The following is a 15445-nucleotide window of genomic DNA, read 5'->3' as shown; positions in this document are numbered from 1 at the left end:
TATTTAAACTCTGCAATAAACATAACCGGCTTCATGTGTCTTTGATTGGACTGCCTGTCAGTAATTAACTGTCACACACTCACAAACACACACTAAGAATGTCAACATGCCAGCATTGTGAAATTTGAAACCGCCTGCTTGAGAAAAAGAAAAGAAAAACATTGCTTGCTACTGAATGCTGGCCCTGTGATCAGAAAGTCAATATTGAAGCCATCCCACTCAGAAAGCCCTCTATGATCCACGAAATGATCACACACTCAATTTAACACATTCAGCTGATGATGCTGCTCATGACACTGTTGTCACCTTGCTGGGAAATACATGACACCTTCAACCCAACATGGCCTCTCCTCTGTAAATAGCGTTATGTATCATTACAGTTACTATTTCCAGGAGAGCTATATTTCCACTAGAGAGAGTGGCATTTCGTCTGCTCTAGGAGTTGGATAGTTAGGGACAGCAGACGTGCGGGAAAACAGAAGGGAGCAGAGAAAAAACAGCTGAGAGGAGAGAAACAGAAGACAGGAAGAGAGAAAATTAGGGGAGTGGGAACCTTATCCTGGAATAGCCAGCAACTAGAGCTGCAGACTCCACCCTTTTCACCCCTCCCCTTACTCTCTCTCTCTTTCTCTTTCTCTCTCCCTCGCTATCTCTCTCTCTCTCTCTCTCTCTCTCTTTGAAGCAGTCTCCTAGTCTGTCATTTGACCAGGCAGTTCACAGAGGCGAGAGCTCAGCACCAAAAAGAAAACAGAGGGGAGAAAAGAGACGGCGAGAAGGGCAGCACATTCAGTGTAACGATAAGCTTGCTGGAATGTTTTCTTGGCTTGTTTATCACCATCTGAAAAACCCTGTGAGTGTGGATTTCTTCTTGGCTGCCGCTTTTGTGGACTCTTTCTCTTCTTCTTCTTCTCGGTCTGGATGTGGGCTTTCAGTCTGTCTGCACTCAGCTGAGGAGGAGGATCAACTGACACCTTTTTGGGGATTTACACTTTGAGGAGTAAACCTCGACTTGTGACAGAGGGAGAGACAGAGAGAGAGAGAAAGCGAAGAAGGGGGCGGGGAGGGGGGAGAAAGAGAGTGCCGGGCCATGCCCACCTCTGCTCATGGTTCAACAGCATGAAAGGGGGCCACCACCACCATCGCCACCACCGAGGCTGTGGCTGCCAACACTTGTTTCGTAAAGTCCTGGCCAAGTGTGGCTGCTGCTATGCCCGAGTCAGAGGTCAGTGTCACACAGTTAAGAAACACATAACAAATGTTGATTTTCATAGCTTGTCACTGTCAGGAAGTTTATTTACCCTGAGGTTGATTCTGCACTTTAAGAATGCTTTTCAGAGTCTGTTTTTGTGTGTGAGGAGTAACTTATGTGTGTTTTCATTCTGCCGACTCCTCTCCTTCCATTTAATACCTCCACACTCACACGCTATTTTTCTCCTCCACATTTTCTCAGATGTCCACCCACCTCTCCCTTATCTCTCCCACCATTCCTGTAAGCGTATGCTAATGGTTTAAGTGTAAGCTTCAATTTCTTTCTTGCTCTCTCTCTCTCTCTCTCTTTCTCCGCCTCCAGCTAAAGCAACAGATGTGTGTCACATACACATCAGAGCAGGAGTGAATAATAAATAAAAAAAAGTCCTTTCTACAGATGAGTACACAGTGTGGAAGAGGAAAGAGGACATGCATCACACATTCTTCCATTAAAAATAGAGTGTGTGTGTGTGTGTGTGTGTGTGTGTGTCAGGGGGGATTTGTGACTGTTCTCATCATGATGAGTGTTTGTCAGTCAGGTATGTGCAGCACGTGGATACATGGAAACATAACTTTACCCTAAACAGTGACAGATTAACATAACAGCAGTCCTTCTGTCTTTTCCTCTCCTGTTTGTTGTAATAAAATGTTTCAGCAGTCCATTAGTACAGTGTGGTTGAGTAAAAGCAGCAGGTGGCATCATACGTAATAACAAGTCCGGTGCCATTTTATTATTTTATTTTTCTCAACACAAAACCCACTCTTATATCTAGCTGAAAGCGGGGACAATCTTGTCTTGTGCACACACATGACCTGTCATCGTGGCTCGGATGCAAAGTTAAAACAACATTAACTAATAGCAACGTATGAGTTTACACTGCGGTGCCATGCTGCGTGTTTGTTACCTTTTTATGAGCCGACATCAAAGGGATAAACAGTGGACTTACCCGCTGAGGCTCTGCACATTGGAGGGGGGCTCTTTCATATTATTGGCCGGCGATGTTGGATACATACCTCAGATTCCTTCAGTTTAATCTCTTATGTAATGGATATTCTCCCTTTCCATAGCCTGCAGCTCCCCACTGCACCTCTACCATGTTATCATAGCAAATACACGCACGCTTAGATCACAATGTATAAACATGTGGGGGACTGGAAGAATGAAACATTTCAGGCTATTAAAAGAAATCTCAACAAACATACAATAAGAACATTATTGCACCAGTACAACAGTCGTCAATATGTTTAAACAGCCTTTAATGTATCAGGAGGCTGTTTTTAGTCAGGATGTTTTGTGTTTTACAGTGAAAAGCTCTTGATCTCATTTTACAATCTGAGCAGGAGAAACTGTACCGCTCAGGAGAAACCACATTATAAAACTAAAGTAGTCTCTTACAGTAACTTAACTATTGATGTGGAGCTGTGTGCTCTATAAAACCTCCTCATAGAGAATGTAAAGTACATTTCTATGTTGTTGCCACTGGTTTGGTCCCACCAGGAGCTCACATACAGTCCTCTGCAGCCCTGTAAAGAAGTTTCTATAATTAACATGAGGTCAGGCCGACTTTTTATAGTGACTCCTCTTCTTTATTATCTCTATATCTCTTCAGAACTCTGTCTCTTCTCTTCACTGTTGCTTTCTGGAACTAAACCCAGGACCCCGTTGTTTCTGTTGCGGTGTTTACAGGAAAAACACGAACAATGCAGGTCTGACCTCAAGGCCCTCAGCACTTCTGGTGGCCCCCAAGACAATGTTCCTACAGGTCAAGCTCAGTGTCAAATAATGTCCGTGTTTGACTGTTGTATGAGTTTTTAAAAAATAAAATACTAGTTGGCTGCCTTCTCAAACACTGTTGGGTATAACATTACCAGATTACTGCAATTAAAAAGTAATGCATTCCATTGCAGTATTACTTAAGGAGAAAAGTAACTTGTTTAAAGTACTTTTGTGAAACAAAAATGAAAATCCCTTTGCTATTCCTTGCGCATGATAGTTATACTGTCCAGAGAGTGCACAGCTTGCTATATGGTCCATAATCTGTAACTCTGCAGGCCAATAACAGGATGACGGCTCGATTATGTTTGATTGCAAGTGAACATGATACAGCATGGCATATACCCTAACAAGTTCATGCAACATGTACTTTTTCTTTTGCAATTCATATGCAATGAAAAAAAGGAGAATTATTTGAAGTACATGAAATTAAATAGAACGGTACCTGTGCAGCTGCTAACTATCTGACAGCAAATTGTGCAGAGGCATATCAGCTGCCTCTTTGAAAACGATATAACATGGGCTTGTATAGTGTACAAGAAACAAAGAACAGTGTAAATGTGTTAGGGATATTATTTTATTGTAGCAACAAAAGCACCACAAAAATCTGGTAATGATGTAGCAGATTGTTTACTTGAAAAGGTGACTGAATCAGTGATAACTTCAAAACTAACGGCAAAATATACAGATTATTCTGCGCTCAACACTGTTCTCCAAATTGAGATAATCCAGGTTAAAATCATGTCTTTATGTGAGCTGCCAGATATCTTTTGCCTCTGGCATCAACAACAAACAAAGACTTTCCTGTTTAAAGTTGTTTTCGTCTCAGTGACAGGCTGTCTAAGTCCATTGTATCGGACAAGACTGTTTACGGCGCATCTGCACCGTTCATTGATTCTAAAAAAGCCACTCTACAGACACAAGAGGAAATGATAGTGTACTCCATGATTCAGTCCCTACTTAGGCATAATAACACTTACTTGTAAACTGGATGGTGACACACAGTGCAGTATGCCATTATGCCGCACCATATGTGAATCCGGCGTATGCCTCCATCACACTCAAATGAAGTAATCAGCGATTAAATGACTAAACTTGAAGTATTTTCAGCTGCTGTCACTCAGATTAAATGATTTACCCATGATGGCCATGAGTCCTGCTCCCAGCAAATTCACTTTTATGCACAAAAGGGACTGCAGTGCGTCAGAAAAACAGGAAAATCAATGGCTTTCTGTGGCCTTATACGGATATCCTGCCACACATTTTTTTCCCACTTCTTAATCAATGTAAAAAAGCAGGAAGAGTTGTAGCTAAGCATGATAATGTGTTGTTGCAGTGTGTGTGTTGCAGGTTTGTTTTTTAAAGGACCAACAAGAGCCAGAGGCATTAAATATAGAGTCAGAGGAAATGTACAATATATAAACATGAGTGCAGGGGGGAAGGGGAGGAGCAGGATTATTGATCTGAGCAGTACTCAGCATGATAGAGAAGCCAAGAGAGATGGACAGGTGCAGAGATGGGTATAATGAAAGAGCAAAGCGTGTATCATTTTAGCTCTGATGTTAGGGCTGCTCTGCACGGCACATTAGCAGATTGGCTGCCAGGGGGCCATTAGTGAGGGCTGCTTCCCAGCAAATACTGTTGACAAACCATTCAAAAATAGATGGTGTGCCATTGTTTGATATTGTCTACAGTCAATTGTCGCCACAAGCCTGAGGAAATAAAACCTGTGGATTCACCAAATCAGAGCTGGGAGAAGGTTTTGAAATGGTTTTAATGTGGGAGGGAAAGGTGCTGCATCCTAATAATAGAGCATGCAGCAAAGGCATTGAATACATGTTTTTCCTTTTTGAGGATGAAATACTTTCAAACAAATGAAGGTATTTATGCACATACTAGCAGTGATGCTGACAGTGTTTTCCTTATGCATAAATGGTAATGTTAAACATGATATATACCACTGCAGTGGAAGCCAAAACAATCATCTCTACATCTTTAGTGCAGCACAGCCTCCCACACACCTAATGGTATTTGGGATGCACCCTGAGGTAAATCTGACACAGATAGAGAAGCAGAGGGAGAAAAGAAAAGATGGGGATGGGAGATCTCACCTAAGCAAGGCAGATTGTCAGCCCAGTTATGGAAGTTATTATTTCCATATGGCTATTTAGAGTGCCTTGAATGATATGCCATGTTAAAATAAGGACAGTATTTCTATGTCTGAAATGTAGTCTAAAAGACACATTCAAAATGTATTTTTAAGCAGCTTAAGAAAAAAATTCAGTTTAGAGAACCGTAGAACACTGTTGATTGACCAATCAGAAACTAGTATTCAACAAAGCTGTGTAATAAATAAAGTTTGACAGACTTTGTATGTATTTTTATATACAACGTGGACTGCAGATGTGCTGTATGTCCAATATGTTTCTTCTCACATGGGAGAGTTTCTTCAGGGGGTTTAAAACATTGCAGTGAGTTTTAAGTTTTAGCTTAAAGAAGGTGATTACCCGTGACAGGTTTATCTGAGCCTATTTTCCACACTCTCTCTGTCCCCATTTTCTTACACTCACACATATATACAGATATATCCTGTTATTTTGTTGTGTTTTTGTGCCCCTGACCTGCTCTGATCTCCCCAGTAAGCAGCTTTAACTTGTCTGAAAGTTTCGCTTAAACATGACTTGGCTTTGCAGCTATAACTGTGGCAAGTTTTATATCTGTGGACCCAAAATATCCATCTCTCATCATCTCCTTACTCATATCAGTCTTTTCCTTTTTTTAGTTCCTGTTAAAAGGAAAAGGCTACGTGCAGCTTTGTATGTGCATCTATACGTGTTTCTGTGCATCTGTGACTGTGTTTATTTGTGAGTGTCGGGGGCGGCTGTTGACTCATGCATGCAGGAACAGTTAGGACAACGATCCCCCCCAGCAATGACACACACACACACAAACACACACACACACACACACACACACACACGCATATACATATTTTATATTTGCATGGTTGAATGTTAGACACACACATGCAAACAGGCTTGCATATAGTTTAGAGTTCACTGTATCTGCATCACTGGCATTATACTGCAAATAATAACTGAAGTACATGAAACACTGTATATAAAACTTGGTCAAAGTAACAAATATCTACAATATAACATTCTCATTCAAACCCTTGAGGTACCAACACTTTGTCACAGCCGTTGGTGTCTGATATAGACCCACAAGAAACCTTTTCATCCGTTTTGGATGTGTTACTCTCCACTCGTTACACATAGTGCTTTTCAAAATAAAACCACTTGACCACGGTTAGGGTAGAAGAACAGGGTTTGACTTAAAACAATGACTTCTAGACGCAAAATAACAATATTGACTCTTGGTTTTACACAGGACATGACCATCAGTCTCATGGGGCAAAGTCCAGGGTTTGTTTGACCCATCCTACTCCTGAAACGGACCTTTACACTCTTTACATGATGTCCGTTACTCTCAGCGTCTAATATTGCTGTGGATGGGTTTACATTGGAGTTAATAAAAAGCCTCTTGTACTTTTACAGCTACTTAACAGTTTTCAGCTTCAACACACGGCTCATTTGCTGCAGTTTCCAGGCAATTTAAAATACCTGATCACTGGAGGAAAATGATTTCAGTCCCCTCGCCCTCAAGAGTGCATGACGTGCCGCAACCCCTGGAAGTGGTCGGTTCAGGGTCTTACTCAAGGCCACTTCGCCCGCATGGTTGTTTTCAGACGGATCCCCAGGTTTCCCTGAGACCTCCGAGACCCATAAATAATTTTGATAACAAGTCGAGTGTGCTTTTGACAGAAAGCAGCTCTGTTGGCAAACGTTAGGGAATATTGCTGTGACAGAACCAGCGTGTCTTTTTATGTCTCCGCTGGAAAAACATCTTTGTCAGCTTATAAGGCAGACTTCAGACATTATGGAAAAAGCAACAAAAATAGCTGAAAATGAAGGTATGCTGCTGGACTTCTGTGGTCCAGCCTTGTGTTCGGCAGTCTGAGATATTTTTAAACTTTGCACCCCAGCCCACCCTCAACCTCGTCATCTCCTCTCGCCCTTCCACCCAACCCTCCTGTCTGCTGTGCAACTGATCTCCTCCATATTGTTTCTCTCTCGCACATGCAACACAGAAAAGAACAGAGAGAGAAAGAGAAAGAAATGGAGAGAGAGGATGAGAGACCTGAACAGCAAACCAGTGCTCCCAGTCTCCCAGCTGGATGGAGAAATTACACAGTCTGAATTTTGGCCTGATTGTTGCATGATTTGCCGGCTTGGAATGTGAACACCAAGTGGAGCATTAAGATCATTCCTGGGGCATTCTCATTTCTCTTCTTCCCTTCGCTCCTCTCTCCCAGCTCTCTCTCTCTCAGACTGGTCGGCAAACAGCCAGTCAGACGGTTATTAATGATCCCCCCCCCCCCACCCCCCAACACACACACACACACACACACACACACACACACACACACCACCACTTTTCATTTCACCATCTCCCTTCTTTCACAGTTCATCCTCCTTTGCTTTTTGCTCCACTAAACGGCCTTGCCCTGACATATTTCCAGGGCTCCCATGCCCCTCTCCTCCTCTAACTCCAACTCTCTTTCCCTCTCTTTTTTCTCCTCCTTGGGACTCTGTTTGTAAACGTGCAGAGGAGAAGAATGAGGGAACAAATTATGAAACACAGGAGTGCATTCCATACCTTGTTTAGAAAGAATTCTCCTACAGCGCAGAGGGGGAGAGGAGCCACTTCCCCCTGCGATCCTACCCCCACTTTCAGCCCATATGGCTCTTTTTACGTCTGCAGTCTTTAGGGGTGTCTGTGACATTTGTTCTTGCTCTATTAAAACTCAGTTATTACCCCTGTTTTGCTCACTCCCTCTGTCAAAGTCATGTAGTGAGATTGAAAACAGTTGGGGGGGGGTCCTTTCTCCTCAGAACATCTTTTCATCCAGCATGATGATGGAACATACTTACTGTAAGTCTGAGCAACAGGTTGACTATAGTGATTGCCTCAGTGACCCCTCAGGCAGTCAGAGTAGAGACGTACTCTGATTCTGGCTTGGCTCCTCTGCAGTTCTCCCCAGAGAACACTTGATAGAGGCCTTGCTGAGAAACTTTCCAAAACAGTGCACAAAGCAAAGCAAACAATGGAAAGTGACAATATTGAAAGCGATGTGGAGAAGAAGTGAGCATGAGCTTTAACTTCAATTGAGAGGAGCTGGGCATTCTGTATTTACTGACCCGAAGAACAACTACCTGTTGTGCCTGTGAGAGCTTACCTTGTTCTTAACCCTCTGAATCCCACGTATGTTTTATTTAAGAGATCACCAAATAAACATGATTTATCCTAGAATAAAAAAAAAAAAAAAAAAACTCATTATCGTTGATGTGTCCTTGACAGTCCTTGAATGGATCAAAGGTTACAGAAGTTTCAGTTAGAAAAAGTAACTAAAACAAAGCTTAAAATTGTCAAAATTTCTGTCAAAATATTCTTATTCTGCAGCTCATTTAAAGCCTCGCCAAAAATAAAGCTTTAGAATAACTAGATCCTATTAAAAACATTAAATTCTGCTCCTCAGTGACACTGTGAAGCCATGAATGATTCTGCTGAGACGAACGGTCACATGACAAATATTCACTGAAAATATGTTTACACAGAGCAGAGAGGAGAGGACAGGAGAGGTTGCAAGTTGGGGTTAAAATATAAGTTCCAATTAAAAAGAAAACAGTTTCAGAGAAATGATTGTGTTTTTTTCTTTTTTATGATTTTGTTCCCACTTCTTGCCATGATTGTGCTGATTCCATAGAGCTGCATGCCACAGTGAGTAAAATGTAAAAAGAGCCCTGAAACGACTTGGCGCTCAGAGGGTTAAGTAAAATTCTGGCCATATCTAACACATTTAGCTTTAAAAGCTGCCCTCAACCCCTTTGGTTTCATTGGCACTCTGAAGATAGAAGATCAGTGTATTGAGAATTATGACCTGAATTCACCCTCGTGTTCATCTCTCTGTGACCAGAGGCTTGTTGAATTAGTTCATCACTTGCTTATAAGTGTTTATTATGGAGTAGTGTAAGTATTACTTAATCACAAAATGAATTCTGGGAAAATGTGTGTCTCGTTTGAGGATTTAAAGAGAAAATTTCCAACATTTCCACAAGGTCCCTTTGGTCTTTGGTAAACTTTTTCCCTCTGTCTGCTCAACAACATTGTTAGCTAATCAAAATTGATCCGTCTTCCTCTTCTTTGTCAGCAGACAACATTGATTTCCAGTTGTCAGCAGGTAGCATTGATTGTTACCACAGGCAAACAGCTCTTAGTTCACAGATAGCCAGCAGCTAGTTATATACCTGAGCTTTAAAACCAGTCCTGTTGGCCTTTTGGTTAAGTAATAACTTGGTTAAGTCTATCCCCTCTGTCTCTCTCCATATGTTTCCTGTCAGGATGTTCACTCCAAACTTAAACTCTATTTTGTGCAACTCCCTGTCTCCAAACTAAGACGATAGCTATAATAATTTTAGGGCATTACCTCCAGGCTATATGAGGACACTGTGTGTCACCTGCTGACAGCGAGGAGGACAACATGGACTCACTTTATGGTTTGCTAACAAAGCAGTTCAGTGAGCAAAGAGGAATTAAAGAGTTTTTAGAGGCTGCAGTAAGCCCGTGTTTTATTGCTTTGCTTCACTCTCATCATCAGATGTGTAAGACCACAGATTTTCAGGTGAACCTATAACAGGTGGTCTTCCTGTAACACTTGAGTGGGCTTTGCGTATTCATAAGACTCCCTCTTAATGGCCATATGGAGAGCTCTTGCTCCAAATGCAGGATTTGATCTGAAATAAGACAAAAGCTGGCAGGTGCAGATGGTTTTCTTGAATCTGGAATTAGCTTTTCAAAGGCATCCTTTGTGTGCACAGTATTGTTTTACAAATAACCATAAGGCATGAAAACATTTAGCCGTGTGTTACTGTATAAATACTGATGCAAATCTATGTTAATTATGTGCCATGGAGCGGCATGTGTATGTGTGTGTAGGTTGATTTTTATGTCTTGCTGATGGCTAATCTTTTGTGTGGCTGTCCCCCCACTCTCGCTCCCTTCTGGGCTTCGTTGCTATGGCGATTAGAGTGGGGGAGAGGTGTGGAGCCGCGGAGAGGAACGAGAAAATGTGTCTGCAAAGCCCATCAGGTCTGACTGAGAATCACTGTAGCAGCACGTCTTTACATCTGCAGGTCAACACCGTGTGCATGATCGGCATCAGAGCTAAAAAAAACATTGTACAGAAAACGGTACAAAGCATGGTCAAATAACAGTAAATTGCCATAAGTTATTTTACAGATAATTTATTTAAAAATATGGATCATATACAGTAAATGTCTGTATTTAAAAAAAGATAATTTATATATAAGTTTTTTTTGTTTTGTTTTTACTTTATTATGACGTTTACTTTTGCTGACAGACTTTTAACCAATTTGTGATTTACATTTTTGTTGACATTCAATTTCAAATTTTACTATAAGAAAATGCTATAAAGCAATCCTGCTCTTATGAAAATGACCAAGATTATACCAGTGTAGAAAAATCTGTTAAGCTGTTACTGTAAATACCTGATTTAGAAAAATAAATATAAGTGTCGACTAACAAAGTTTTTTTTACTTTAATATGATAGTAAGTGTAGGGCAACTTTTGCTGACGGACTTTTACCTGTTTTTTTTTTAATTTTTATGATTCCTTTTTTCTTTAAATTTAAAGTTTTACTGTAAGAAAACAGAAATTTCCCTTAATTTTACATTCAACAATAGAATGTGTATGTTTTTTGTATTTTAACATAGAATTCACTGTAATGTAACATTCAAGACCAATCAAGCAACTGAATACAAATAAAAATCTATAATGACCCATCAAATTAATTTCAACGTCCATTTTATGGTTATTATTTACAATAAAAGTATTTTTTATGGCATTTGCACCTAATTTAGGAAAAAAAAATAGAAACCCTGTAAAATAATACAGTAAAAAATGTTTTTACTACTTTTGGTTTCACTATTTTTCTGCTCAGCTCACACAGTTTGTCTGAATGTGTGGGATTCTAAAGTCGTGACTGCAGTTCAGAAAATTCAAACAGCTTGTCATTCGTATATACATATGGTCATTTTGGCTACTTGCAGTTCAGAGAAGTGACCTTGTATACAGCCAATGTGAAAAACAGCAAAAGCCCAGAGCTGCGAGGAGCAGAGCTGTGGGTCAGACTGGGGCCAGGAGGAGAGGCTGCATGTCCTCGCGGCCCAGCAGGCACCACAGCTCTGTCTCCACAGCTCTGTCTCCACAGCTCTGTCTCCACAGCTCTGTCTCCACAGCTCTGTCTCCGCAGCTCTGTCTCCGCAGCTCTGTCTCCACAGCTCTGTCTCCACAGCTCTGTCTCCACAGCTCTGTCTCCGCAGCTCTGTCTCCACAGCTCTGTCTCCACAGCTCTGTCTCCAGCTCTCCTCGCAGGCGTCCTGACTGGCACTGCCACATCTGCCATATGGAATCACAATCGCTTTTAATTCGCTCTGTGTTCTCAGCCACCTCGGGCTTAATGACAGCCTTGTTTACCCCTAAACAGAAGTGTGAGCCACTCTCTCACTTTTCTTCTTTTAGAGCATCTGTGTGTGTGTGTGTGTGTGTGTGTGTGTGTGTGTTCAGATAATCATTATTATTAACAGTACTCAGGGTGTGTGACTGGTGGTGCCTGCTGCTAAAGAAAGGGTAGTGTTGATCATGACTGTGATTATCACACACAACACGCATTCAAACTCACTCACTCACACACGCACAACACACACACACACACACACACACACACACACACACACACACACACACACACACACACACACACTAACACAGATGTAGACACTGAAAGGTCGATGAAGTTCTATAATGTAACCTTCACAAGCTGTAACATTAAAGTGATGAACACATTAATGCATCAATAATTATAACCTACACTGTAAAAACAACTTAAAACAGGAAAATAACAAATGCCATAAAAAAGGATAGCATTGCTTACTGTATTATATTGCTTAATGGTCTTGAATGGTAAATTATAGTAGATTCTATGTAAAAAAATATGAGAAATACTCATCATATTGCTGAATTTAAAAGTAAGGCAACTTTATGTTTTCTTACAGTAAAACAAAAAAGTCTAGCAGCAAAAGTTGTTAAACACTTGCCGTCATTTTAAAGTTATTTTCTGTTTATTATCCGTATTTTTTAAAGAAATTGTCTATGAAATAACTTCCCATTAAATAAACATTAACAACGGTAAGTGTTTGACAATTTTTGCTGCCAGACTTTTTACTGTTTTTTTACATCTCTTTTTTTTTTACAGTGTGGTTAATCATTAGACATATCTTTCAATATGACATGTGCCAATACTTGATTTAGTCTCTTTTATTGTTATTTGTAATAATTCCGATAATGGAAATTCACCTATGTGTGATTTTCTCAGAATACTTTGGCAGCGAAACAAATCCCAATCCATACCGAGCCTTTTAGGACTCCTCTTTGTTACTAATCTTCAAAATTGTATTCTGACTATTTTGTTAAATACAAAACCCAACTCACTTTTCTGACTTTTTCTGTCCGAACTTTTTGAGACACACATAGCAAGGTGGGAACACTCTTTACATGCTGACGAGAATTGATTTTGTGCCTCTCAAGACCCGATAGCAATCAATAATATTACCTCCAAGAAAATTAAAGGTTACGATTGGTGACGTCAGTAGGTAGAAATCATTCAGACACTCACTGAGGAACAGTGAAAACACTTAACGTTCTCAGTGACTCTGACTTTATAGAGATTTTTTATGTTATAAGCAACTGAATGTCTAATTTTGAAATGTAATCACTACTGGAAACTTACTGTTAAAATTAAATACTGTTTAATTTCTAGCAGTGAAATATTTCACTTTTGAATTCAAATCTCTATAGACATAATTTGCTTTTAAATGAAGGTGGCTTTTAAAATTAGAAAACATCTCTTGTTTGGCTTGAGGATAAAGATTTTAAACATAAAACCTATGTCACAAACTTGTTGTCAGTATTACCAGGCAGTAATTATGAATCCCACTCCTTTCTGTTATTGGCCAGGTGTCCATGCTTGTACAAGGTACTAGTATCTGACCAATGGGCTGATATCAAATCAAAGCCCCATTGCGTTATGGGAAATATAGTAATGGAGAGAACAAAAGTCAGAATAACTGTTGCTTTGATTTTGATTTTGATTTTTCTTGATCATGATTAGTGTCTCTGTATTCTGCTTATGGTGCTCAGCTGTGAATATAAGTGTGAATTCGACCAGATTTGAACCTCTGAATTTGATGCGTGCGGTTCCCCAGAGTGTACATTAAGAGAAATAAGGGTAGATGGTGCCAGGAACCTGTCTGTGAGTGGTTCTGGAGGAATGTCTGGAGTTTATTTTAGGCCTAATAACCACAAACATAGTTTCAGGAACCTGACGCTGCAGAAGCCGAGGAAAAACTTGTGTCTGCGATGAGTTCGCCACTGACTATTCATGCTGCTACATCCTGATGCAAAGTAGATGCTGGAGGATTGATTGAAACCTCTGTTGAGGTGGAAGCAGCAGCTGTGACGTAAATGCACAACCTGCGCTACTTGAAATGCATCTCTATTCTCATGTTGACCTGATTTTGACAGTCAGTGGCACTAGTGGTGGTCTAGGAGATCTATCACTGAACACTGTTTCATAAGCTCTCATCAGGAGAAGTGTCTGAATCACGCTTTCACATTGTTCCATAGACAATAGGATTAATGCCAGCGCCATCTATTCAGGCCTGTTTTTCTATGACTGACATTGCTCTGATGCTGATGAAAAGTACGCCACAGACTGTGGCTCTGGGTGCTGATGCAGGAGACGGACCCTGATGGCTTGTTTTTGTGTCACTTGAGTGTCTACCGCATATTTTCTTCTGTGCTCCTGGAATCATTGTGAGTGCATAAAGTAGGTCAGTAGGAGGACAGGAAATCTCTCTTCAATTGACTGCAGTGTGACATGCAGATGCACCCACATATGACACACAGTGATGTCAACACTTGCTTGCTGTGCTTTTGCCTACATGTTTATGTTTTCTGTGCATGAGATTGCGTATATGCTCTCGAGTATATTTAAAAGACAACTCTGGCCCTAATCGCCCTGCTTCCCTTCTTATTTTCAGCGTCTTCTCCTCTTCTCTACTCAAGGTTTTAGCCTCAATCTATCTGCCGTTTGTGCTTAACCTTCATTTGCTGCTTGCCTAAATCATGAATAATCCCCGATCTCCCCATCAGCCTTTCCCTCTTTCATTAAAATACATGTTCGTATTCGCAGGAAAGATGTATCAGCTCAATTATTTCAGAGGATTTTTAAGGTTGAAGGTTCAGTCGCTTATGTCGTTCTGTCAAAATCAGATGAGAAGAGAGATTTTTCTAAGTACTTTTTCCTGTGCTCCTGTGTCCCCGTCTTCTCTGCCAGTAGGTTTGGCATGTCGAGCTTGTGCTAGTCTCAGCAGCTTTAGGGCAGAGCAGGGCATTGCATCAGATGAGGGAGCCATGTGTCCTGATCCCAGGACAGGATCTAGCCAAAGACTAAAAAACACTGCAGTGCAGAGAGGGGAAGTGAGGGTTAGAGTGCAAAAGAGGTGGTTGAGTAAAAAAAATGCTGTGAAGGGGAAGTATTCAGGATGAAGAGGGAGGACAGGAGAAAGAGAGAGAACAGCCAAGTGCCAGGATTTATTAATCAGAAGCAGCACAAACAAAATTCACTTGAAACAGCCTGGGGCCAACAGGATGAAAAATAATGAGAAGAAAGTGAAAGAGAGGAAGATAGGAGGCAGAAAGTCAAGGGTTTTATAATGTCTTTTCATTGAGAATCACAGCTGACAAGAAAACAATGGGATCTCAAATGTTGCCTTGAAATATGTTTCTGTAATAGTTCATCAGAGGACAGTTAAAGGCTTTCCGGTCATATGCTTAAGTGCCTCATTGTCTCACAGGTCTATCAGTCTGCACATCTGAGTGCCTGGGTGCATCCCAGGTCCTGCTAGTTGATGGGAAGAGTGTCCATTTCCTCTGAGTAGGTGAAATGTAATATACAAGTAGAGCCTGAAGTGCATATGGTGGGGAAAGCAATGAACGAGAGATAGAGAATAGAGATAAGCACGGTGTTTTGTTGTTAGTGATGACTCAGGCAGGCGTCTGGTGCCTGGCTGTGTGTTGACCGCCGCGCTCTCAGACCCCCGGGGTTGTGATATGTGAAGTGCTGGCATTGAGTGGCAGCTCTAAGAGTCCCTTGGACTCAGCTGGACGTTTGACATGTTTGGCAGCGTGGTGACCAGCAGGTCGCCTGCTTCTGATGTGCTG

General features: G+C 41.0%; 1 protein-coding gene across 2 annotated transcripts in view; it reads left to right on the top strand.

The window, feature by feature from the left end:
• The first annotated feature begins 744 nt into the window (after positions 1-744).
• arhgef25a (Rho guanine nucleotide exchange factor (GEF) 25a) overlaps positions 745-15445 on the top strand; it is a 35667-nt gene continuing 20966 nt past the window's right edge. For both annotated transcript variants that reach the window (XM_059333956.1, XM_059333955.1), the window contains exon 1: positions 745-1222. In XM_059333956.1, the coding sequence (XP_059189939.1) occupies positions 1117-1222 (106 nt within the window). In that variant the 5' untranslated portion in view covers positions 745-1116. The remainder of the gene's footprint in view (positions 1223-15445) is intronic.

Source organism: Centropristis striata, chromosome 5, assembly GCF_030273125.1.
Source record: "Centropristis striata isolate RG_2023a ecotype Rhode Island chromosome 5, C.striata_1.0, whole genome shotgun sequence".
Classification (NCBI taxonomy): domain Eukaryota; kingdom Metazoa; phylum Chordata; class Actinopteri; order Perciformes; family Serranidae; genus Centropristis; species Centropristis striata.
This window is presented reverse-complemented; position numbering and strand designations above follow the sequence as displayed.